Source organism: Citrus sinensis, chromosome 6 (assembly GCF_022201045.2).
Source record: "Citrus sinensis cultivar Valencia sweet orange chromosome 6, DVS_A1.0, whole genome shotgun sequence".
NCBI lineage: Eukaryota > Viridiplantae > Streptophyta > Magnoliopsida > Sapindales > Rutaceae > Citrus > Citrus sinensis.
This window is the reverse complement of record NC_068561.1, coordinates 17,597,310-17,624,722: the sequence shown is the minus strand read 5'-3', so window position 1 is coordinate 17,624,722 and position 27,413 is coordinate 17,597,310. Positions and strand designations below refer to the sequence as shown.

General features: G+C 34.6%; 1 protein-coding gene across 2 annotated transcripts; it reads right to left on the bottom strand.

The window, feature by feature from the left end:
- Positions 1 to 495: 495 nt before the first annotated feature.
- On the bottom strand, positions 496 to 27,413 carry LOC102613869 (protein LURP-one-related 10-like). Of its 2 annotated transcripts, none has more exons than XM_052443694.1 (3): positions 26,862 to 27,413; positions 963 to 1,178; positions 496 to 842 (listed from the first exon to the last, which is right to left on the bottom strand). In XM_052443694.1, the coding sequence occupies exons 1-3, from the start codon at positions 27,138 to 27,140 to the stop codon at positions 657 to 659; spliced, it is 681 nt and encodes a 226-aa protein (XP_052299654.1). In that variant the 5' UTR covers positions 27,141 to 27,413; the 3' UTR covers positions 496 to 656. The 2 variants fall into 2 exon arrangements, with proteins under 2 accessions (XP_052299654.1, XP_052299655.1); XM_052443695.1 differs by lacking the exons at positions 496 to 842; positions 963 to 1,178 and adding exons at positions 24,334 to 25,004; positions 25,111 to 25,315 and having other exon boundaries at positions 26,866 to 27,395.

Here is a 27,413-nt window from a genome sequence, read left to right as displayed (position 1 = left end):
ATCTTTTGTTTTGAAAACGACAACGTATATTGATTAGTATGGGTGCCCCCATTTCCAAACTTTTGGACAAGTCATCAGCTGAAGGCTGAAATCGTTTCCATTGGGTTGCTCTAATCATTGCGTGTGCCATTTCTACGTGTCTTCTAAACTAATTAAAATTTTAACTTTCTTCAAAATTATTTTTTTCAATCATTCCAAGATTTTAAAGTATAGGCTTGCTCGTTTGAATTTACTTGCACAATTCATCCTTGATTTCTTGTTCGGAAAAATTTATCAGCTCAAATAAGTAAAATACATAGTTCGATCATGGATTTCTTTTCTCTTTAGTTAAATGTGATTTTATCAATTTTAATATTTAATAATCATGCTTAGAAAAAAAAATTGCAACAATTTCGTATAAAACTACGGTCATTGCAATTTGTAAGGCAAAGGATGTCGGCACTTCCAAATCAAATGAAAACAGATATCATTTTTTTTTTTTTATACAAGATGTCAAGATAAAATATATATAATATCGTTTCAATACATGCAATAAAATTGATACAGCTTCCAACAATAGATACACAACTGATCTTACTAATCACAACGCGAAAATATAATTATACCATTCCGTTGCAAATCAGCCGGAAAATATAGCACCAAAATCGGCTCCAATATCACCCACCGCCGCCGCCGCCTCCGGCAACACCACCACTACTACTGGAACCAGAGCCTGCACGATTAATCTCATCAAGAATCACAATTAGCGCCACAATGAATGCATAATCAACGTTGGGATGCACCGTCACCATAAAATTGTTCTTGCCCAGGAAAATGCTTTTAACGGTTTGCTTCTCCAGCATCTGCATATATAATCATTTCCCACGAATCATTAATTTTAATTAATCAAATAAGTACTTTTAGAATGCAAACCGCAATGTTAATTAGGATTTAATTCGATGCACATATTGTTATTATAATACCTGAGCGACGATTGCGGAAGATTTGCCAGCATAGATTGTACAAGAAGAAGGTTCAAATAACCAGCTGCTGCCTTCGACGACTCTGAAATCACAAACATCCTCTCGTGTGTTATTTGCTAAAAACACGTTTAATTTAGTAGTCTTGAAACTCCACAGTGAAGATATCTTAGCACTGAAGATCAAATCCCGAGGATCTGAGCTTTCTCCTCTGAACACCTGCCACCTGCGATGCCGAGACATTGCCTTTTCTCTGATAGTAGCGATGGGATTCCCGGCCCCGTCGAGTAAAACTCGACGCCGACGCATGAAAGCGAATACATTTTTAACTTTAAAAAGAATGTTACCATTTGTGTCTTTGACATCAAAGTTGCCACTACTAAAGATCATTACTTTCCTCACAATTGCTAGATCAATAGGGTGAGGGCTGCAATACTGAGAGTTAATCACAGCCACCGGGTTAGCTGCTGCGCCACCGAAACTTGGCTGCTGTGCCATGGCGGGTCAATATCATCAATCAACGACAGCTTAATTTTTCTTTCTTGAATTGGTGAGAAGTTTTCAATTTGTACTTAAGATATTTATACAGATCGTCGAGGAGGATTATTACAAAGTCATGCGTCTTCCCAAGAAGTTGGAAGAAGAAGTCAGATAATAATCTTAAGGCCGTGTTGATTGCTTCATATTTACGTAAATTAATGAATTTTTTTACGTCCATTCTTATCTTGCTGTCGCATGGAAATAGATGGTCCGTTCAATAGGAATAGATTTTTTATTGACTAGATAATATAAGAATTGAAGACTAAAAAATTGTGAAATTAAATATAAATTATTAGACTGCCAAAAACTTTGTAAGATGAGGTAATAACATGAGAATCATCGTCATCACCGTCTACTGAACATGCGTCGAAACAAAATTGGAGTTGGTGGCGGCGATGGCGGTGGAGATGGAGCAAAAGTCAAAAGGCTGACGAGGTGCTATTTGAGCATAAAAATTAATCTGAAGGAAGATAGAATTAGCTTTAACACCATAGATAACATCCTTCTGTTTCTTTGTTTCGGCAGTAAACTTTAGTTCAAGCTCTTCCTATGCTACTGATTAAAGACATGGCTGAAAAATCATATGCAACTGCAGCTTCTTCAGCAGTGTCAAATAAATTAATGTGCCTAGACAATGTCAATTCTTTAGTATGTGGTTTCTAATGTCGGCAGCATATCTCCCCTGCGGCCTTCACCGGACTCCGAGGTACCTGCTGGATTGTCTTGAGCTTCTCTTTGGATTCCTGTAAAGCAACTGAGGAAAATTTTCTATTAAAGTGATGATCAATATGTAGGGTTGAGATATGCTGAAAATTAAAGAAATTGTTGGTTTTTATATGAATATGGTATAGGACAATCTGAATTGGCCCTTGTTTATTAAAATTATAAGAAGTCATATATTTTTGGTTTAAGTGGGGGCAGTTAAGATTGCATTGTGTATGATAAATTAAGAAATAAAAAATGTTATCCTTACTTAGTTGAGATATTTAGTTATTAAGTATCCTAACTGTTGATGTCGAAAAATGACCTCAACAGTTGAATTTTTTGGGGGGGGGGGGGGGGGTGTTGAATAACAGCACGAATCCAAACTTCAACGTCAATCTAACCACAAGTTTCTACACATGCCAACCACAAAACATAGTTATGACACACCGATGGAGTTCCAGCATAGATCCTTCGATATTTAAATCATATGTTTTATATATAAGGAAAGAAAATGAAAAGGAGGAACTAAAAATACGCTAAAACCCAAGAATTCTTTGGTGGTGGTGTTGTAAATCTTGTAGGAGATAGAAAGATTTTAAGATTGATCACTTGTAGATTTTAATATGATTGTAGAATTTGAAGTATTGAAAATTATTAAATTTTATATAAAGCATATTAGATTATAAAACATAAAACTAAATGTCTAAACAATTAGTTACAATAATATATATTTCTTAGGGTAATTTGGTTATTTATATTATAAGGGTAAATTAGTTAAATTAAACTTATCTTAAGCAACATTAAATTGTTAAAGATTGTTAAAAGACAGTAAGAAAAAAAATATTATAAGAATAATTTAATTAATTAATTATTCAAACTTATTATTAATTTGTAATTCTGTGAAATAATGTGAACTTATTGTAATTATTTTATGAAGGTGGGTTGGGTTTATAAAAATAGTAGGGTGAAAATATCCACACCCTTTAAGTTTTTTAAGTTGAAAAAAATAACTTAATATTTATTTTGAGAGATTCAGACAAGAAAAACAAACATATTATTTAAATTCAAACGTTCTGGTCTATTTAGATTTCAGATAAAAAATAAATGCTACCTAAGTATCCCAATTAAGTATCGCATTACTCTTAAGCAATGTATATGAAATATTTAAATACGTATTTTCTTTGTGTATTGGATGGTATGCTAATAAGTTCCCTCCAATTCCCTAAATTCCTCGATCATGGCTCGATTGGGGTGACAAAATGCATAAATCGATGCAGTCCATTGTATCTGGTTCTGTGGATTTTTTTTTGTTTGAATTTTTGGGTATAATTTTATATTTAAATTTCAATAAACATACACAAAAATCGTTATTTCTACATGTAGATAGGTTTAAATCCCGCCATTTCTGCATGTCTTCAAAATTATTTTTTCAATTATTTCAAGATTTTTAAGTATAGGCTGGTTCATTTGAGTTTACTTGCGCTATACTTGTCAAAAGAAATTTATCACCTCAAATGAATTATTTACTAAGTTCGATTTGTGGATTTTTTTTCTTAAATTTCTTGAACATTTAATTCAACTCATTGCGTCCCAATTAATTAAACAAGATTTTATCAATTATATATTTAATAATCATGTTTTTCAAGAAAATTTTAGGTGGGACAGAGCCTGTAATGTTATTTAATAATCACGTTTTACCATTTGTGTGTGTGTGATAACAAATATGCCACCAGTAAGGGCCATCTTTTTCCTCACAATTGCTAGATCAACAGGGTACCGGCGGCAATACTGAGGGCCAATTACAGCTACTACCGGGTTAGCTACCGCGGCGCCACCTCTGAGACATGGCTGCTGTGCCATGGTGTGTCAACAATTAATTAACGGAGAGTGTAGGTGATAAATTTGCAGCAACTTAATTTTTCTTCCTTGAATTGGCGAGAAATTTTCAGTTTGTACTTTTATATTTATACAGTGTTGATGATTATTATTATGAAGTCCCGCTTATATAATATATATATATGGACTTTGTTCCGAAGAAGTTACAGGAAGAAAAAGTCAAATAATATAAGGCCGACTAGCTTCATATTTACGTGGATTCACTGGATTTTTTCATTGGAGAATTTCTTGGATACGCTATTGACTGGATAATCTAATAATTGAAGGCACGTTCTGAAATTTAATTAAGGTTTTGATTAATTCATTGGATAAGAAGAGCACGAAGCACTCATCGCTAACAGTCTACTATATAGCCTTCGTTCATTTCCACATGAGGCCTTTCTTTTAATTCCTCGTTTGTTATTTTTTTAATATAATTGTATATATTATGGGTCTATATAATTACAACGTTAAAAAGCAATTAATAATTATTAGTTATATATAGGTTCTTTATTGGTTATAAGATTTTCTTTTTCCTTTTTTTTTTAACGTTGTAAACCCTTCTTTATTAATAGATAAGTTTTTTATAAGGTATAATTTAGACAATTCAATCCCAAAAAATTTAAAAAAAAAACCTCAAAAACTTTTATTAGAAAGCCCAAACTTTGAACTTCTCTCAATATAAATAAAATGTTTTTTTTATCTTTTAAAAGTCTACTCTAACTATTTGGTTTAGTTGATATAGTTTCTATTATCAAAGTAAGTGTTATTTGATTTAGTTGATAAAATCTCGTCTAAAAACAAGAGATTAAGGTTCGAACCTCACTCATATGGATAAAAAGAAATTAGATTGTTGTTAGACTATAATAAAAAAGAAATAATTTCTTTTATTAAAATAGATAGTAAAAACGTTGTTAAACAAGAAAATAACTATGTGTTGGGTAAACTATATTATTGCAATTGATGTGAGTTTCAAGAGCAGAATATATGCATTCAATAAATTTTCTAGAAATATTAAAAAAAAAAGACACAAAACACAAATTGAAAAAACTCAGTTAATTAAAATATAAGGAAATTTGTAATATATTATATAAAATATAATAAACTTCACAGTACCATATATAAATCTATATAAAATTAAAGGTAATATGTAGTTGTAGTAATATGGTAGGCTTACCATTTTTACTGTAGTGTCTATAGAAAAATATGAAATAATTATCTTTTTTGTTTTAATAATATGGTTATGATAAGAATTTTAAAAGTGTGTGGTAGTTTATTTAATATGCTATTTTTTAAAAAATAACCCTTACATTCTTCTATAAATTGCTGTCAAAATAAAAAAAAAACTTTTTAAATAAATATCTTTTAAAAAAAGTTTACCAAATTTTTTTAAAATTTATAAAACAAACCGCTTGTAAAGTAAACACAAACAAGACCTTAAGTTATGAGTTTTAATTTTGACGCATAGCGACTTATCTACACAATTCTAATAGAACATTGCACACACCGATTGTAAGAGAAATTGTAACATTTTTAAATTTTGGTTTGACATTCTGGAATAAAACGGCTTGCCGTTTTTGGATGAAATGGCTAACCGTTTAATTCTAGAGAGCATGTTTTATGTTTTACATAAAATGGCTTGCCGTTTTGGAGAAAACGGCTAACCGTTTGGAGAAAACGGCTAACCGTTTATTTCCAGAGAGTAACTTATTTTTACATTATGGAATAAAACGGCTCATCGTTATTGAGAAAACGGCTAACCGTTTTCTTCTAGAGAACATATTTTCGAGTCAACTGGAAAAACGGTTAGCATGTTTAAAAATTTCAATTGTAAATGATGCAATTTTCAAACAAAAAAAAGAGTGTCTTTGAAGAAGTTTCATTTTCTAATGGTTGTATTCTTTCAAATAAAGATCTTCTTCATTAAAAATAGACACACACATTAGATTAATATCATATTTTTACAGATTTCTTGAGTGTTCTAGAATACAATCTTATTTGCTAGAGATTGTATTCAGGATTTGTTATATCTTGGGGGTAATTTGCCATTAAACTCAATAGCAAACCAAGAGTGGTGAGGGCAAATAAAACCTTAAAGGAAAGTGTGCAAACACGTCTCAAATCCTATCAAATTCTCTTGCTGTTATTTGCCTTCATATCCGAAAATCCACCAACAATCTTTAAGGTTTTATATTTTGCATATGGAGCCTGAGAAGAATCTGACTTCATTTCTTAATCCTAGTGTCCATCTTGATTGTTTTGATGGCACTAATTTTACTCGCGGGAAGGGAAAATTGTTCTTCCTTCTCACTATTATGAAAATTGCATATGTTCTTGATCCAAAATTGGAACCATTTCTAGAGCCAAAAGAAGATGACACCGAAGTTGTTAAGGCTGCAAGGAAAAAGCGTGAAGATGATGAATTGATGTGTCGGGTGTTGAGTGTTAGAAAATGTATATTTATAAAGGAGAAAACCGTCATTTTACATTTTAAGTCTTACTAACAACCCTTACTTTTATATATTTAACCTTCTTGTGATTTAATTACATGTGTTTTATTTTAATTAAGTATTTTATGTATTTTAGGGGCATTATAGTCATTTCACAATAAAGGAGAGATCAGACGGCAAAACAGACATCACTTTTGAACTCAGGACGGTCGAAAACCTTAGGAGGAGCATAAAAGGAAAAATGGCACTATTCCCATGTACGGTACTATTCACGTGTACGGTACTGTATACGTTACTGTTCACGACACTGTTCACATAGACGGATGATGACGTGGCATTGACCGATGATGTGGCATTGACTGATGAGGTGTCACGATCCTGTTGGACTAAAATTCTTATGTACTGTTGATGGTGACGTGGCAGCATATCAGTGGACGAAAAATCTCGCGTACGGTGCATGCATCACACAGGATTATTTTCAACCAAACCGCGTTACTGTTCATCCGGGTCAAACCGTGTTACTGTTCATCCGCGTGGTCAAACCGTGGACTGTTGACTGATGACGTGGCGCAATCCTGAGCGTCCAAACTGTTTTTAATCCGATGGCCATGATTTACTCCATGTATCTATAAAAAGGGGGCCTCCCCCCCCTAATTTGATATCTCTGAATCCATTTTTGGGATCCATTTTCTGTAATTCCCTCTCCATCTTGTATTTTCTTCGTATTTTAATAAATTCCTATTTTGCCCCTAGTTCAACTATGAGTGGCTAATTTTCTTTCAAGCTTGGGTTGAAGGTGAAGTCTCAACATGTGTCATGGGCTTAATTTGGTAAATTTATTTTCTCTTCCCCTCTAATTTTTGTGGATGTTTTGACTTCTCGTCGACAAATAATAATAGTCTTGTCTAGATACCGCCTTGGTTACACCGGCTCTCTAGTATAAGGTTATTATTATTTGGCACGATAAGCCCTTAGCACCATATTGATTAGAGCGTGGTTCATGAGGCGTGGATTCCCCCCTCATGATTTAATTGGCATTAATACGGATTATTTAGCCCATGATGCATGTTGATACGGATCCAGATACCCAAGTACGTCATTTCAATAGAATTATCTTCAATTTATTCTCGCCATTGCAATTCCAATTTTAGAATTTATTCTCGCCATTTTAATTTAAGTTTTAGCATATACCAAATCATTTCCACCATAAATCCAACAACCCATTTACAAAATTAATTCTATACACAATTAAAATCCACCTCCTCGTGGGATCGACACTCGTCACCATAGATCTATACTACAATAGATTCGTGCGCTTGCGAGTACATTAGAATTTGCACAACAAGTTTTTGGCGCCGTTGCCGGGGAGGTAAGTAATTTTAATTCATAGAACTAATTTTTGTGAATAATTTCTTTTATTTGTTTTCTTGTATTTTTTTATTATTATTATTAAAAAAAAAAAGAAAAAAAAGTGAATCTAAAGGTTAGTATTTCTTTTCTTTTTCTCTTCTTTAAAATTCTGTAATTTAATTTTCAATTTATTTTTTTTTCTTTGTAATTTTCCTTTATTTTATTAATTTAATTTTTAGTTAATTCATTTCACGTATTTATTTTTGTGTGTTTTTATAGAAAGGTTGTAATAGCGCAATCAGGTTAGTATCGTAATTTCTCCCTCTTCTTTATTTTTATTTATTTTGTTCCCATCTTTATTTTTTATTTTATTTGTTTTGCATGCATGGTCGAAGGTCATTATTACCCAATCTTGAACCTATAGACCTTGAACTTGAGAAAACTCTTCGCACACACAAACAAGTAAAAAATAAAATGGATTTGCAACCACAGGAGAGGCCATTTAAGGATTATTTCAGTCCTTTAGCAAATTTGAGCACATCATGCATAAGATACCCAAATGTAGCTGCTAGGAGTTTTGAACTAAAACCTAGTGTGCTAAATTGTCTCCCCACATTCTATGGCTTAGAAAATGAGGACCCATACAATCATCTGAACGATTTTCATGCTATTTGTCAAACTTTTAAATACGAGAATTTTTCAGACGATGATGTCAAACTTAGACTATTCCCATTTTCTTTAAAAGATAGAGCTCGTTCATGGTTAAATACTTTACCTGCTAATAGCATTTCATCATGGGAACAAATGGTAACTAAATTTTTGAATAAATATTTCCCAGTGCATAAAACCAATGCTATTCGCAGGGAAATTTCAGAGTTCACACAAAGAGAGGACGAGCAGTTTTTCGAAACTTGGGAGCGATTCAATGGGCTACTCTTGAAGTGTCCACATCATGGGTACGAGAAATGGCACCAATGCCAATACTTTTTGGAGGGATTACTACCAAATGTGCAAGAATGGCTAATGGCAACAAGTGGAGGAGAGCTAATGTCAAAAAGTGCATCAGAAATTTGGGAATTCTTCCAGCGACAAGCGGATAATTCCCAACAACGGAGTCGATCACTCAGGAATACTAGAAGAATTAAAGGAGTGAATGAGGTTCAAATTGGCGAATCAAATTCAGAAATCAAAGAAGTCAAAGCGATAATTGAAGGTCTCTCTCGACAAATAGCATCGTTATCGACTGCTAAATCAACAGAGGCACATGGCCATGACTCATACTCAGATCAAGCCAATGCCATAGGTGTAATGAGAAAACCATCGAATTACAACCCATACTCCAACACATATAACCCTGGATGGAGAGACCACCCCAATTTTTCATGGTCTCAAGGATTCCAACAGAATGGACCAGCAGCTCCAGCTCCACCAATGCAACAAATTGCTCAAAATTCTCAAGCCTCTCAGCCCCCATTTAGACCATACAATCAAAACCAGAATTACTCTCAACCCAGACCATGGGAGGATTCATTCCAGAATCTCAAGAATGTTACTCACTCCACGATTGAGCAACAGAATCGCACCATTGATGGACTACGAAATGAGTTGAGAGCAGGCTTCAATTCACAAGCCCAATCAGTTTCAAGCCTCGAGAAGATGGTGGGACAACTTGCTTCTTCAGTTCAGACCTTGGCAATGACCGTTGAGAAAGGTAAGTTTCCAAGTCAACCAGTGCCTAACCCTAAAGGAGTACATGAAGCAAGTACCAGTTCACCACAGCAGCATGGAGAGGTCAAAGCAGTAATGACCTTGCGAAAAGGAAAAGAAGTCGACAACAAAGTGGAGATGCCGGTGACAAAAGAAAATCAAATTGTACCTGTGAATGTTGAAGACTCATCACCGGAGGAGAAAGAAGAAACCAACCCACGAGAATATGTTCCGAAAGCTCCATTTCCTCAGAGGTTAGCGAAAGGAAAGAAGGGAAAATCCACAGGTGAGATTCTTGAAATCTTCAAACAGGTAAGTGTTAACATCCCTTTGCTTGATGCTATAAAACAAGTTCCATCTTATGCCAAGTTTCTTAAAGACCTTTGTACTAAAAAGAGAAATATGCATGTTCAAAAGAAGGCATTTTTAACAGAAAACGTTAGTTCTATACTCCAACATAAAATTCCTTTAAAATGCAAAGACCCAGGCTCCCCCACTATCTCATGTAGTATAGGGAACCACACAATTGAGAATGCTTTGTTGGATTTAGGAGCTAGTGTAAATTTGTTGCCTTACTCTGTTTTCGTGAAACTTGGACTGGGAGAATTACACCCAACTCCAGTGGTGTTACAGCTTGCAGATCGGTCCACGAAAATACCTCGTGGTATTGTGGAGGACGTGCTTATCCAGGTAGACAAGTTTTATTTTCCTGTTGATTTCATTGTAATTGACACTCAACCAATACAGGACTCAAGGAAGCACATCCCCATTATTCTAGGCCGACCTTTCTTGGCAACTGCGGATGCTCATATTCAATGCAGGACTGGAAATATGCAGTTGTCCTTCGGCAACATGACTATGGAACTGAACATCTTCAACATTGCCAAACAACCTCACAGTGCAGATGATGGAATTATTGATGTGGATTTAATAGAAACAATAGTTGATAATACTTTTCTTTCAAACCTTAGTGATGATCCTTTACAGACATGCTTAACTCACTTTGGTTTGGATTTTGATATTGACAGATCGGTTGATGAGGTCAACGCCCTGCTTGACTCAGCACCATCTATGGACACTAATAAATGGAAGTCAAGAGTTGAACAACTAGCACCATCAGAGAAGCAACTCATTCCATCATCAGAATCACCACCGAAACTCGAGCTCAAACCATTGCCCAACACTTTGGAATATGCGTTTTTGGGAGAAGAAAGTACTCTGCCGGTAATCATCTCATCATCCCTAAATGACGAACAAAAAGGTAAGTTGTTGGATGTTTTAAAAGAGCATAAAGGGGCATTAGGATGGACCATAGCAGACATCAAAGGTATAAACCCAGTAGACTGCATGCATTACATTCACCTTGATGAAAATGCTAAATCTACTAGGGAAATGCAACGTCGGTTAAATCCTAATATGAAAGAAGTTGTTAGAACAGAAGTCCTTAAGCTATTAGATGCTGGTATCATTTACCCCATTTCTGATAGTTAATGGGTTAGTCCTGTGCAAGTTGTCCCCAAAAAGTCAGGAGTCACTGTAGTTACCAATGCCGATAATGAATTGATACCCACTAGAGTAACTACAGGATGGCGTGTATGTATTGATTATAGGAAGTTGAATTCTGTCACACGTAAAGACCATTTTCCTTTACCATTTATTGATCAAATGCTTGATAGATTAGCAGGCCATGAATTTTATTGCTTTCTAGATGGCTACTCAGGATATAATCAGATTCCCATAGCACCAAAAGATCAGGAGAAAACTACTTTCACTTGCCATTTTGGCACATTTGCATATAGGAGAATGCCATTTGGATTATGTAATGCACCTGCTACATTTCAACGATGCATGTTGAGCATTTTTTCTGATATGGTTGAACGATTCCTTGAAGTCTTTATGGATGATTTTTCTGTCTTTGGTGACTCGTTTGATCAATGTTTACATCATCTAACACTAGTTCTGCAGAGATGTATCGAGAAGAACTTGGTCTTAAATTGGGAGAAATGTCATTTTATGGTAAAACAAGGTATTGTTCTCGGTCACATCATTTCGAGCAAAGGTATTGAGGTTGACAAAGCCAAGGTGGATCTCATTTCTAATCTTCCTCCACCCAAAACAGTCAGAGAAGTAAGATCTTTCCTTGGGCATGCTGGTTTCTATAGACGTTTCATTAAAGATTTTAGCAAAGTTTCTAGACCCTTATGCAATTTACTTGCTAAGGATGTACCTTTTATCTTTAATGATTCATGTCTTATGGCGTTTGAAAAATTAAAACAGTTGTTGACATCATCACCCATCATTCAGGCCCCAAACTGGAACTTACCATTTGAGCTAATGTGTGATGCATCTGATTATGCAGTAGGAGCAGTATTAGGACAAAGAGTTGATCGAATTCCCCATGTTATTTACTATGCTAGTATGACATTGAATGATGCACAGTTGAACTATTCAACTACTGAAAAAGAAATGCTAGCAGTAGTGTTTGCATTGGAAAAATTTCGATCATATCTCATTGGTTGTAAAATAATTATATTCACAGATCATGCTGCTCTTAAATATCTTCTCACAAAGAAAGATGCAAAAGCCAGACTAATTCGTCGGGTGTTACTTTTGCAGGAATTTGACTTGGAATTCAAAGATAAGAAAGGGACAGAAAATGTTGTGGCGGACCACCTCTCTCGTCTGCATTTTGACACAATTACAGAGCCATTAATATTGAATGAGTCATTTCCAGATGAACAATTAATGAATGTGGAAGTATTACCTTGGTATGCTGATATAGTTAATTATCTTGTTACAGGTAAACTTCCAGAGCATTGGACCAAGCAAGACAAGGCTAAATTCTTTGCAGAAATAAAGAATTTCTTTTGGGATGACCCGTATTTGTTTAAGTATTGTGCGGATCAAATTGTTAGACGATGTGTCCCAGAAAGTGAAATTCAGAATATCCTTTCATTCTGCCATGAACAAGCTTGTGGAGGCCATTTCAGTGCTAAGAAAACAGCGACTAAAGTTTTACAATGTGGTTTTTATTGGCCAACTATATTTCGAGATGCTTACACTTTCTGTTCTTCATGTGATAGGTGTCAACGAATGGGGAGCATTACGCGAAGGAACATGATGCCACTAAATCCAATTTTAGTGGTTGAGATTTTTGACGTATGGGGTATCGACTTCATGGGACCTTTTCCCCCGTCTTTTGGTCATCAATACATATTGGTTGCTGTTGACTATGTATCAAAATGGGTAGAAGCTATTCCATGTAGGACCAATGATCACAAGGTGGTGATAGCATTTTTGAAAAGCAACATTGTTTCACGCTTTGGATTCCCTCGAGCAATAATCAGTGATGGTGGTGCCCACTTTTGTAACAAAGCATTCAAAGCACTTTTGACAAAGTATTCAATCACACACAAAGTGGCGACCCCGTATCATCCGCAAACCAGTGGCCAAGTTGAGATCTCCAATCGAGAAATAAAGCACATATTAGAAAAGACGGTGAGGCCAGACAGGAAAGATTGGTCATTAAGACTTGATGATGCATTATGGGCATATAGAACGGCTTTCAAGACCCCGATTGGGATGTCACCCTACAGGCTAGTGTATGGAAAAGCTTGCCACCTACCTGTGGAACTCGAGCATCGTGCATATTGGGCCATCAAGAAATTCAATTTTGACATGCAGCAAGCCAGCTCAGAAAGAAGATTACAGCTGGCAGAACTTGAAGAAATTCGCAATGACGCGTACGAAAATGCCAAGATTTACAAGCAACGAATGAAAGTCTTCCATGATAAGCAAATTATGAGAAAATCGTTCACTCCAGGTCAGAAAGTGCTTTTATTCAATTCTCGCTTGCACCTATTCCCAGGTAAGTTACGCTCTCGTTGGTCTGGCCCATTTATTGTTCATACTGTTTTTCCACATGGGGCAATTGAAATTAAAGACCCAAAGAATGGTGTCACGTTTAAAGTTAATGGTCAAAGATTAAAGCCATATCTAGAGTACCAACCACATGAAGAAGACACCGAAATAAATTTGAGTGACCCACCAAATTTGAATTGATTTTTTTTTTCTCTTTTCGTTGATTTGATTTTTCTTTCTTTCTTTTTATTATTATTCTTTTGCTAATTGAAATTGTTTTTGCATAAGTGTGTTTATTTTACCATTAAGTTTTCTCTTATCATTGTTAATCATGAGTCTCATACTTAGACCGTTCCTCCTGAACATTCTTAAACCACTTCAACGTGTCAAAACTCATCTCAAAAGGCAGATTCAATTTTGTAAAACACAACGCATTTGGGCTCTACAACCACCAGAATTAGTAGCCTATGTTGAGGGTTTAGAAAGCCAACTCAGAGACATTGAGAGAAGTGTTTACGACATCCAGTTGGAGCTTGAGGTAAATTCAATAAGAGGACGATTTTAATTTTCTTTGTGTGTTTTAATTTGTTTTTCTGTTTATGTGCTTTAGTTTGTTACCCCGGTGAAGTGGCGGATAACGGTACTCCGTGACAATCAAGTCGGTTACTTCAGTTTCCCATAATAACTGATATTCTGAGGCGAAAGTATGGACAGAAACGAGATTCTAGCAAAGCTTCACAAGCGATTCCCTTCACTTCCTCAGAATGCCCTCCTTACGATCTATAAAGCTCGGTCCGAACGCATGCGATTACTCATGAGGAATAACATACCTGCTGACATCCGTTGGTTAATCGAGGCTAAAGTACGATCGGCAGGTGAGTTACCTCCAAAATTTATTGCATTCATGCCTGGTTGTGGTAAAGGAAATTATGCAAGAAAACGACGAGCTCGAAGAATTTCTGTTGCTTGTCGTAAGTGTGCCAGAATGAGTTGCAATAAAAACCCATGTTCTTTAGGAATGATGTCTGATAACAGGGAAGATAAGATTCAATTCATTAGGGATGGCTTGAATAAGGAGTCATTGGATGATATCCTTTTGTCTCTTGAAACGCATCCCAGTGGATATGTGCAAGGAGCGATTCTCCAGTTATGGCCATTATTCCAGAAAGAGCATGCACGATATAGTCTCGGGAATCTGACTATAAACGACCCTGTTTGCCAGTTTATAAGAAAACTGGATAGGAAGCCTATCCTCGACCCATAGAGGGCGTTCAAGCCGTTTCTGGACGTAAAACCAGAGGAAGATGTGAGCCACAGTCGCAACTACCTGTAAATATCCTTTTACTTTATTGTTATTTTATTTCACTATTGTCTTATTGTTTGCATTATTGTCTTTAATAATTTTATTACTGTTTGCTTTTTCCTTTTTACTGTTTTCTTTTTGACTTGCGAGCACGTGCTTTACGCGTTATTTGACACTGACATATTACCTCATACACAACCATGACCCACTATCACCAAGACTCTTAAATGTGATATCTTTTGTCAAGCACTCACAAATTATTTTTTAGAAGTATCGCAATGGCAGCTACTCCCAATAGACAATTCAAGAACATTTGTGTGCTTTCCGGTTTTACCTATGGCAAACATAAAGAGTTCGTTGAGGCAGCCATAGATCTTGGTCGAAGCATAGCAGCGAGAAAATTACACTTGGTGTATGGAGGAGGTAACCGAGGGTTATCCAAAATGGTCTCAGAAGCAGCTTTTATCAGAGGAAGTCAAGTGTTAGGCATCATCCCAAGAGCCCTAAAACCTTTGGGCAGTTCGTCTGACTCATCAACTGGAGAAGAGTTAGTCGTCCCAGGTATGCAAGAAAGAATAACTGAAATGCTTAATCATGCTGATGCTTTTATTTTCCTTCCAGGAGATCTTGCAACACTAGAGGCACTTATGACACTAGCATCTTGGGCCCATCTACACATTCACCAGAAACCCATCGGTTTGTTAAATGTCAATAACTTTTATGATGGCTTTATCGCATTTCTTAACCATGCAATAAAAAACTATTTCATTCCCTCTAATGCGAAAAAACTCTTTATTTGTGCTCACACTGCTAATGAGCTACTTGATATGTTACAAGCTTATCGACCGGAGCCAGACCCCTGGACCTTTGTGTTGGAGCGTCCAAATAATGATGGTAACAGTAGCCGCAGTAAGAAGTACAAATTAGATTTAACTCTCCGCCTGTAAATATTTTCTTCTGTGTTGCACCACCCAGGTGATGTCTTCTAAACTCTACTTCTTTCATTTCAAACATTGAGGACAATGTTTCGTTCTGGTTGGGGGGAGGGAATAGTCGACAATTGTGAATTTTGGTTAAGTTTTTACTAATTTTTTGTTGTAGAAACTAATTGTTGCTAACTTTTTGTGTTGAAGATGGCTGAATATGGAGTGTAGTTACTCTAGAAACGCATCTTCATTGTTTGAAAAAAAAATTTCAAAAAAAAAAAATTCAGACATTTTCTTTTTCTTTATTATGTGTTTATGTTTATTTTTCTTCTTTAATTTCTCCTCTATAAATATACATTTTCCAACTTTTGAGTCGAAGATGGCTGAATATGGAGTGTAGTTCCTCTAGAAACGCATCTTCTTTTAAAAAAAAAAAATCATTTTCGTTTTCTATCATTTTACGTGTAACTTTTCTAATTAGTTTTTATACATCATTTTCACATTTCTGCATGCATATTTTCCTTTCATGTTTAGAATAGGTTGGGGGGTAGAATGATGTTTAAAAAAAAAAATGTGTGATTTGTTTTAACATTGGATGACATGATTAATTTCAAATTTTAGTATTTGTATTATCTTTGGTCTTAAGTGATGTTACGCTATGTTTGCTACTTTACATGTTGATGTCGGAGACAAATGTGAGTTGCTTGAAGGAATGAACATGTCATAATAAGTACCAAGTGAGTTTTTGAGCCTATTATTTTTCTTGGAGAATAACCCTTTTGCCCACTCTTTATACAGCTTAGCAGTTTATTATTTTATACACGATCTCTAAATTACTTTTGAGTTAACCCTTAAAAAAAAAATTGTAAAATAAAAAAAAAGAGAAAAAAGAAAAAGAAAAAAGAGTGTGTTGCTACATTTGGAGGCCCATCTAACTAGTAGATATGGAAGATTATTTAGAGCCCTAAAAGACGATGGAGAGGCCATCTTTGATCCGTTTGAGTCTTTCAAGCCATCCCTTTTATTTAATATCCATAGTTAACCCTTTTGAGCCTTTAAAAAAAAAAAAAAAAAAAACCTTTTCTTTGTCAACTTATCATCTTGACCCACTCCGATTTGGAGTATTACCCGATATCTTATAAGTTCCATCACCTATTTATGTTTGAGAAAATGTAAATAATTATTTTGTTCAGTGAAGTTATGCCAAATAAAAGCAAAAAAAAAAAAACAAAAAAAAAACAAAAACAAAAACAAAAACAAAAGTTGTTGTTTCAAAAGAATAAAAATAGGTGAAATCCACCTTGCAACTTCCAAAAAAAAAAAAAAATTCTCTGCATTTTTCTCAAACATACACTTTGTTTTCCTTATTTTCCTTCTTTGTTAGCCATGTCCCTAGCCTACGTTTCGTCCTAATAAAAGTCCTTCTTGATTTTAGGGAACTATAGTTTGAAGTAGAAGCTAGTTATATGGGCTAAAAAGATGTAGTGATGCATAATTAAAAAAAAAAAAGAGATAAATAAAGTGGGTTGACTAACATTTTATTTGACTTGAGATCGTATTATTTCTAAGCTGAGGGCATATTTATTTCATCTTGGTGAGAGCATGTGATATCACTTCTTTATTATTTTCTCTCTCAATTACCATTCATTGGAGTGACTATTTTTATTGGGATTAATTTATTTGTGAGAGTGTCACTACTTCCAGTGAGATTTTGGGGTTTGACATGTCATTCTTGAGAGTAGCTAAAACAAAGTCTACTGGGCTAATTCATGTGGATGGTTGATGTGGGTGTGATGTTGCTTTAGACTGGAGATAATGCTTATACTTTTATTTGATTGCTATCATTAATCTGATGGAATAAATACGAGTGTTTCTATTAAAACAAAAAAAAAATTATTTTGAATTTGAATTTTGTTTTCGCTTTATTTGCTAGGGACTAGCAATAAGCTGGTTGGGGGGTGTGTTGAGTGTTAGAAAATGCATATTTATAAAGGAGAAAACCGTCATTTTACATTTTAAGTCTTACTAACAACCCTTACTTTTATATATTTAACCTTCTTGTGATTTAATTACATGTGTTTTATTTTAATTAAGTATTTTATGTATTTTAGGGGCATTATAGTCATTTCACAATAAAGGAGAGATCAGACGGCAAAACAGACATCACTTTTGAACTCAGGACGGTCGAAAACCTTAGGAGGAGCATAAAAGGAAAAATGGCACTATTCCCATGTACGGTACTATTCACGTGTACGGTACTGTATACGTTACTGTTCACGACACTGTTCACATAGACGGATGATGACGTGGCATTGACCGATGATGTGGCATTGACTGATGAGGTGTCACGATCCTGTTGGACTAAAATTCTTATGTACTGTTGATGGTGACGTGGCAGCATATCAGTGGACGAAAAATCTCGCGTACGGTGCATGCATCACACAGGATTATTTTCAACCAAACCGCGTTACTGTTCATCCGGGTCAAACCGTGTTACTGTTCATCCGCGTGGTCAAACCGTGGACTGTTGACTGATGACGTGGCGCAATCCTGAGCGTCCAAACTGTTTTTAATCCGATGGCCATGATTTACTCCATGTATCTATAAAAAGGGGGCCTCCCCCCCCTAATTTGATATCTCTGAATCCATTTTTGGGATCCATTTTCTGTAATTCCCTCTCCATCTTGTATTTTCTTCGTATTTTAATAAATTCCTATTTTGCCCCTAGTTCAACTATGAGTGGCTAATTTTCTTTCAAGCTTGGGTTGAAGGTGAAGTCTCAACATGTGTCATGGGCTTAATTTGGTAAATTTATTTTCTCTTCCCCTCTAATTTTTGTGGATGTTTTGACTTCTCGTCGACAAATAATAATAGTCTTGTCTAGATACCGCCTTGGTTACACCGGCTCTCTAGTATAAGGTTATTATTATTTGGCACGATAAGCCCTTAGCACCATATTGATTAGAGCGTGGTTCATGAGGCGTGGATTCCCCCCTCATGATTTAATTGGCATTAATACGGATTATTTAGCCCATGATGCATGTTGATACGGATCCAGATACCCAAGTACGTCATTTCAATAGAATTATCTTCAATTTATTCTCGCCATTGCAATTCCAATTTTAGAATTTATTCTCGCCATTTTAATTTAAGTTTTAGCATATACCAAATCATTTCCACCATAAATCCAACAACCCATTTACAAAATTAATTCTATACACAATTAAAATCCACCTCCTCGTGGGATCGACACTCGTCACCATAGATCTATACTACAATAGATTCGTGCGCTTGCGAGTACATTAGAATTTGCACAACATCGGGGACACATACTCAATACGCTTTTTGACAGGCTCTATGATCTTTACAATTCCATGACTTCTCCGGTGGAAATTTGGAAGGCTCTTGAATACAAATATAAAACGGAGAAGGAATGTACTTACAAATTCCTTGTCTCTAAATATTTTGAATTTATTATGGTAGACATTAAATCCATTCTTGATCAAATACATAAATTACAAATTATAGTTACTAAGCTTCAGGATTTGAAAGTTAAAATTTCTGAATCATTTCAAGTTGGGGCTATTATTGCTAAATTGCCTCAAAGTTGGAATGATTATAGAAAGAAACTTCTTCATAGTAGAAAGAACATAACTTTAGAAGAGTTACATAAACACTTGGTGGTTGAAGAAGAGACAAGGTCTCGAGATTCCAAGTATAAGCATGATTCTACTAAGGTTAATGTTGTTGAAGCTAGTAAATTTTCAAAGAATTTCAAGGTAAAAAATGACAAGAAATTCAAGAAGTCCAACACACAAAAGTTTTCTGGAAATTATTTCTTTTGTGGCAAGAAAGGTCATCGCCAAAGTGATTGTAGATTTAAGAAGAAAAATGAATAAGTGAATTCTCATAAGGCCAATGTTGTTAAAGACAAATCTGAAGAGATTTGTGCTATGATTTATGATATGCAAATTGGCATGATTGTTGAAACCAATATGGCTTAAACTAAGTCCTGCGATTGGTGGCTCAATTCGGGTGCAACCATTCATGTTTGTAATGATAAGAAATTTTCTTATCGTACAAAGAAGAAACAAAAGGACAAAAGGTTCTCATGGGGAGCAATGATGCAGCCATAGTAGCAGGGAAAGGAGTAGTTGAGATTAAATTTACTTCTGGAAAGAAAGTTACATTTTATAATGTCTTTCATGTACCTTCTGTTAGAAAGAATCTTGTTTCTACTAGTTGTATATGTAAGCATGGGCTTAAGATTGTGCTTGAGGGTAATACTTGTATTATCTCAAAAAATGGAATATTTGTTGGGAAGAGGTATTCTTGTGATGGAATGTACAAACTTAGCATTAATAATAATGATATCAATTTAGCTTATATTGTTGAGTCTTGTGATGTTTGGCATGCTAGATTAGCACATTTGAATTTTAGATCTTTGAAATACATGTCTAAGCATGGTTTGATTAATTGCAATGATGTTAAAAGTCATAAGTGTGAAATCTGCATCCACGCTAAATTAACTAAGAAACCTTTTCCTAAAGCCGAACGAAATACTCAAATATTGGATTTAATACATACCGATATTTGTGAGTATAATGGCATTTTAACAAGAGGAGGTAAGTGATACTTTATCACTTTTATTGATGATTGTTCTAGATACACTTATGTGTATTTACTTAGAACAAAAGATGAAGTTTTTGCTAAATTTAAAATTTTCAAAGCTGAAGTTGAGAACAAAAAAGATAAGAAAATCAAAATGGTTCGAAGTGATAGAGGTGATGAATATTTCTCAATTGAGTTTGATAATTATTGTGAAGAATTTGGAATTATTCACCAAAGATCAGCTCCGTTTACTCCTCAACAAAATGGTTTAACTGAAATGAAGAATATGATTTTTACGGATATGATAACTTCCATGATCCTTAATGCAAAACTACTAAACAATTTGTGGGGGGAAGCATTACTCACTGCATGTCATATTCATAATAGAATCACATCTTTGAAAACACCTGTATCTCCTTATAAAATTTGGAAAGGAAGAAAATCAAACTTGATGTATTTAAGGGTCTGGGGTTGTTTAGCTTTTTATAAAATACATGATCATAAATCATCAAAGTTAGGTGCTAGAGGTATGAAAAGTGTTTTTGTAGGATATGCTGAAAATTCCAAGGCTTATAGATTGTTAAATTTAGATTTTAATGTGATTGTGGAATCTAGAGATGTTGAATTTATTAAAAAAAAATTTCAACATGATTCAAATATTGAATTAGAATCAATCATTGATCAATTATGTGATAATACACCTGGTACCTCAGTTAATAACAATAAAAAGAAAGAGTCTATGACATATTTCGAATCAAGGAGGAGTCAACGCGAAAAGAAAGAAAAGAGTTTAGCTCCAGATTTTATTTCATCACATGCATTACTCTTCTTAGTTGAAGGGGATAGAAAGAATGTACTTAACAAAGTACCATTGTTGTTAAATGTTGAAAAGGATCCAAAGACATTTAGCGAAGCTATGTCTTCTAGAGACGCTTCCTTTTGGAGAGAGACGGTAAATGATGAAATGGATTCGATCATGTCAAATCGAACATGGGTATTGGTTGATCTTCCTTCAGGATCTAAACCAATTAGCATCAAATGGGTGTTTAAAAAAAAGTACAACAGTGATGGTTCTTTGCAAACTTTTAAGGATAGATTAGTAACCAAAGGGTTTAAGCAAAGAAATGGTATTGATTATTTCGATACATATGCTCTGGTGGCAAGATTAACATCTATAAGAGTGTTATTTGCAATTGCTTCATTGAACAATTTGTATATGAATCAAATAGATGTTAAAACCGCTTTTCTTAATGGTGATCTTGATGAAGAAATCTATATGGAACAACATGAAGGATTTGTTTTGCCTGGAAATGAGAAAAATGTATGCAAGTTAGTCAAGTCACTTTATGGTTTAAAGCAAGCACCAAAACAATGGCATGAGAAGTTTGATTCGGTAATCTTATCTCATGGTTTTAAGCATAATAATGCTGATAAATGTATATATTTTAAATTTACGAATGATTTTAGTGTGATTATATGCTTGTATGTTGATGACTTGCTTACTTTGGAACAAATATGCAATGAGTAAATAATACAAAAAAGTATTTAACTTCACAATTTTAGATGAAAGATCTTGGTGAAGTAGATATTATCTTAGGTGTCAAAGTGAAGAAATATAGTGGGGGTTACTCGTTATGTCAATCTCATTACATAGAGAAAGTGCTTCTTAAATTCAATTATTTGAAATTTAAAGAAGCTATACCCCATATGATTCTAGTATTAAATTATTAGAGAATTCAGGCCGAGTAGTAGCACAACAAGAATATGCTAATGCTATTGGTAGCTTGATGTATGCTATGCATTGTACGAGGCCTGATATAGCTTTTGCGGTTTGTAAAATGTCAAGATTCACGAGTAACCCTAGTGTTGAACACTCGAAAGCAATTGGTAGGATACTTGATTATCTTAAAAGGACCATAAATTTGGGTTTGTTTTATAATGATTATCCTGAAGTACTAGAAGGATATTCGGATGCTAGTTGGATGACCAATACAAGTGATAATAAATCTACTTCTGGTTGGATTTTTACAATTGCTGGAGGAGCTATTTCTTGTGCTTCAAAGAAACAAACGTGCATAACTCATTCAACAATGGAAAGTGAGTTTATAGTACTTGTAGCTGCAGGCAAGGAAGCAAAATGGCTGAGAAATTTGTTGTTTGACATAGTGTTATGGCCACAACCGATACCATCTATTTCTTTATACTGCGATAGTGAAGCTACATTGTCTCGAGCTTATAATAAAGTGTATAATGGAAAGTCTAGACTTATTAGCTTGAGACATGAATATGTGAAACAATTAATAACATATGGTGTTATTAATATTGTTTATGTTAGGACTAATAAAAACCTAGCGGATCCTTTAACAAAAGGTCTTTCAAGAGATTTAGTTAAGGATACATCTTTTGGAATGAGATTGAAACCTTTCATTAATAAAGTCACCAACAACGGTAACCCAACTATGTAATAGTTATACCGTTATTCCATAGTTAAATGGGTAATAACAAGTTGTTGTTATGTGACTGGTTTGGCAACGAAAATAAATAATCTCATTTGAGATGTTCGGTGCAAATAGCTACGAGATTGAGGTTGAGTATTTACTCTTAATGAAGTTCAAGTCTTATAGTAGCTAATGACATGATTTGAAGCTTCACCTAAATGAACATAAGAAATGGTGCCGTTTCTAACAAGATCATGGTTTAATCTTGTAAATGTTCATGAATCCAAGATAGAGCACAAAGCCAGAATAATGCTAAATATTGGAACATAACTTTGAAATATGGGATAGCTTATATGTGATGTATTTCCTGTATTTACTTAAGAGACAAAGTTTAATGCTTAGCACACTATTGTCTTGTAAATGCTTTGAATTTCACTCACTAATTAAAGGTTAAAATTGAAAGATACCTTTTTGTATGTATAAGTTTATCATTAATAAATCTGAAAAATATTATAATCTAGTAGGGGATTGTAAGAGAGATTGTAACATTTTTAAATTTTGGTTTGACATTCTGGAATAAAACGGCTTGCCGTTTCAAGCCGTTTTATTCCAGAGAGCATATTTTATGTTTTACCAAAAACGACTAATCGTTTAATTACAGAGAGCATGTTTTATGTTCTACAAAAAACAGCTAACCGTTTATTTTCAGATAGCAACTTATTTTTACATTCTGAAATAAAACGGCTCACCGTTATTGAGAAAACGACTAATTGTTTTCTTCCAGAGAATATATTTTCGCGTCAACTAGAAAAACAGTTAGCATGCTTGAAAATTTCAATTGTGAATGGATGCAATTTTCAAACAAAAAAAAAGAAGTCTTTGAAGAAGTACCATTTTCTAATGGTTATATTCTTTTAAATAAACATCTTCTTCATTAAAAATAGACACACACATTAGATTAATATCAAATTTTTACAAATTTCTTGAGTGTTCTGGAATACAATCTTATTTGCTAGAGATTGTATTCATGATTTGTTATATCTTGGGGGTAATTTGCCATTAAACTCAATAGCAAACCAAGAGTGGTGAGGGCAAATAAAACCTTAAAATAAAGTGTACAAACACGTCTCAAATCCTATCAAATTATCTTGTTGTTATTTGCCTCCGTATCCGAAAATCCACCAACACCGGTGTCTACATATTTGTCCAAAAATATTATGCGAACTTTAATGGCACATGGCATAAATGGAATTATCAACTAACCCTCTAGCTATTGCACCACGACAAATACCAACAATGTTTTTTGCAGCAGCATGTGGTTGTGAAGGTTGCGCAATATGCTATTGGGTGAATATGTAGACACAGCGTAATAATTGGTACCTAAAAGCTAAGTAGATAGAATTGGACTATTGTCACTCTCTAATTACCTTAACAAACCCGTCATGAATACGAATTAATTTTCAACCCCACTTTGATTCCAAAATTGACCCGATTCATCTTCTTCTTTTCCACACACCCAGTCTCTCTGTTACTTTATTTTATTATTTCTCTAAGTATCTGTTTTTTGCATCATATATATAAGAAAATTTTCAGTTAACCAGAAAATAATGTTGAAATACTACATCGAATTTATCAATTTTTGGAAGTAAATTATGGTTGAGTATGATGGAGAACGATTACTCTGACTGTAAAGAATAAAATTTGTATGCAATGCAATTTTTACAATAAGAACTTGTAAATTCTTGTAGTCTTACGAACTCGATGCTGTATAGATGGTGGTGCCTTTTGCCTTTGCTTGCTCTTTCCCTCTTTCTTAAACCACTGCTTTTGCTGCTCGAAGCAGCCTCCCAGATCTGCATACGAGTGGTGTGACAACGACCGAGCCAGAGATAAATTAATTAATGTTGGATTTGCTGCAATTGTAAGGCAAAAGATTTTCGGCATTTTCCTAAATGAAACCAAAACAGATATTAAATCATTCAAATTCTGACATATTTCCACAATAAATAGATATAAAGCTGATCTCGCTAATCACCCCTTTATGAAATCGTTCATTATATAATGAGACCACTCTGTTACAATCAGCCTGAAAACATAGCACCAAAATCGACTCCAACATCAGCAGCACCACCACCACTGGAACTAGAGCTGGCGTGATTAATCTCATCAAGAATCACAATAAGCGCCACAATGAATGCGTAGTCGATGTTAGGATACACTGTCACCGCGAAATTGTCCTTGCCAATCAAGATACTTTGAACTGTATGCTTCTTGTGCATCTGCATAATAAAATTTTTAACTAATCAAACAAGTTTTACGTCTCAAATCGCAAAGAAGTTAATTAGTACTGATTAGTTCGATCCACATGCATATCATTATATATACCTGAGCAATGATCGTGGAAGACTCGCCAGCATAGATTGTACAAGAACGCTCAAACCAGCTGCCTTTGACTCTGAAATCACAAACATCTTCTTTTGTGTTATTTGCTAAAAACACATCCAATTTAGTCCTGACATTCCACATTGAAGACATCTTAGCACTGAAGATCAAATCCTGAGGCTCCGTGCTCTCTCCTCTGAACACTTGCTGTTGGGGAAAAATCAAGTTTTTAAAATTTTTATAAAACCTTTTGAAGATCGCTCTCATATAATATATAAGAATTCGTATTCTAGAAATCGTACCTTGAAAATCCGAGTTGGCTTTTCCACTGAAGTGATTTAGGCTCCTAGATCACGATCTGCCACCACCACTCCTGTTAGATCACGATCCGTCACCACTACGCTTGTTAGATCACGAACTGTCACCAATGATCTTCCAGGTTATGACTCAGGTTCGATCTGCACTTGACGTGTGGGCGACTTTATCACTACCAAAGCAACTAGCACGAGAAGATTTTTCTCTCAACAATGGAGAGAAAAATCTTATTCTCTGATCTGTATAAAGTGGCTTCACTTTTTTCTTTAGAGAAAATAAGCCTTATATATCTCCTTTTTGTGAAAACCCTAGGCTCCAAATAATGCCCTAAATAAAACTCACGTTATTTTCTTTTTCAATAGGGGACCCACCTTGTAAAATAACATAAGGCCCCTTATACAAAAGCTAATTAAATGGAGCCTCCCACTAAATGATATATTTAGGCTTTTGACCCAAATAGCTAGTTATCTTACTTATTAGTCCAGTAGTGGTGCAGTCAATTAAATGAGCTAACCCGGGGATCATTTGGGAACATACAATAGTGGCTACAATAATTAGGCATGTAATTAAACTAGCCCAATTATTTAATTCCAAATCTACTCCACTAAAAAATTGGAACTGACTTCCATAATTGTATGCTCGAATAATAATTCGTCTCAAGCCATATTGATTTCTTTACTGCACAATCCTTTGTACCACATCGTTAATTAAATTGATATCTCAAATGTCCAATCAATTTAATAACATCTTATTCCTTGATCCTTATTGGTTTTCTCTACTGATCATTTTCAACATACTAAATATGTTGACACACTCTGGCCAGAGAATTCTATGATCAAGTGCCGAAAACCCATCAAGAGATGTGTTGTACAAATTCTATATTGTTAATCTATAACTCCAATACTCATAATTGCTCCCACCAAGATACCGGGTAATCTTGACCACAAGGATGTGTCGTGCCCATTGGTAACTCAAATGGAATAACAATTACAATCATGAAATCATAATTAACTCAAGATTAAGAGTACAGTAAAATCAACGCCTATGAGATTTAATAAGTCTGACAGTTATTACAAAGTTAATTAAATCTCATATGTGATCCTGTTCAATGTAGTCGTACTACATCAATAAATTCATACATGATTAAGACAAATCATTCAATGAATTTATTACAGTCTATACCTAAATAAAGTGCCCAACTTTATTTATCAACTGCGAACTAAATTTATTTAATCATAAGATAACTTGTATTTATATCTTCTATGAATCCACATGGTGATCACATAAATACATATAATATGATTAAATGGACTTTAATACAAGTATTAATGCAATTAAGATATTTGAATAAAATACCTCATTTATTTTATTAATTAAAAAAATAATTTATTACAATTAAATAAATACATATGCTTTTAAAGAGCATATTTTCCCAACACTTGCCACCTGTGATGTGCAGTCATTGCCTTTTCTCTGAGAGTTAAGATGGGATTCCCGGCCCCGTCGAGTAGAACTCGACGCTGGTGAATGAAAGTTAAGAACACACCCTTAACTTTAAAAAGGATGTTACCGTTTGTGTCTGTGACAACAAAGTTGCCATCAGTGATGGTCATCACTTTCCTCACAATTGCCAGATCCACAGGGTAAGGGCAGCAATACCGAGGGCTAATTACAGCTACAGCCGCGCCGCCGCCGATGAGACTTGGCTGCTGTGCCATGGTGTGTGTCGAATGGTGTGTGTCGATAACTAGTGGAGATTAATTTTGGATGGTCAATTAACACAACTTAATTATTCTTTCTTGAAATGCTGAAAAAAATTTCAGCTTGTGCTTAGATATTTATGCGGAGTTGAGGAGGATTATAATAAAGGCAGGCTTTTGTATAATTTTTATGGACTGCGTTTCTAAGAAGTTGCAAGAAGAACCAGTCAAATGATAATTTTAAGGCCGAGTTGCTTCAGGTTTCTTAATTTGTTTTTCCCTGTGGATGGT

Coding starts and splice junctions, on each gene's coding strand:
- LOC102613869 (XM_052443694.1), bottom strand. CDS start 27,140: ATGGCACAGCAGCCAAGTCTCATCGGCGGCGGCGCGGCTGTAGCTGTA. Junction 1,179..26,861: donor CTGCACATCACAGGTGGCAA/GTGTTGGGAAAA, acceptor CGCAGGTGGCAG/GTGTTCAGAGGAGAAAGCTC. Junction 843..962: donor CTTCCGCAATCGTCGCTCAG/GTATTATAATAA, acceptor TTATATATGCAG/ATGCTGGAGAAGCAAACCGT.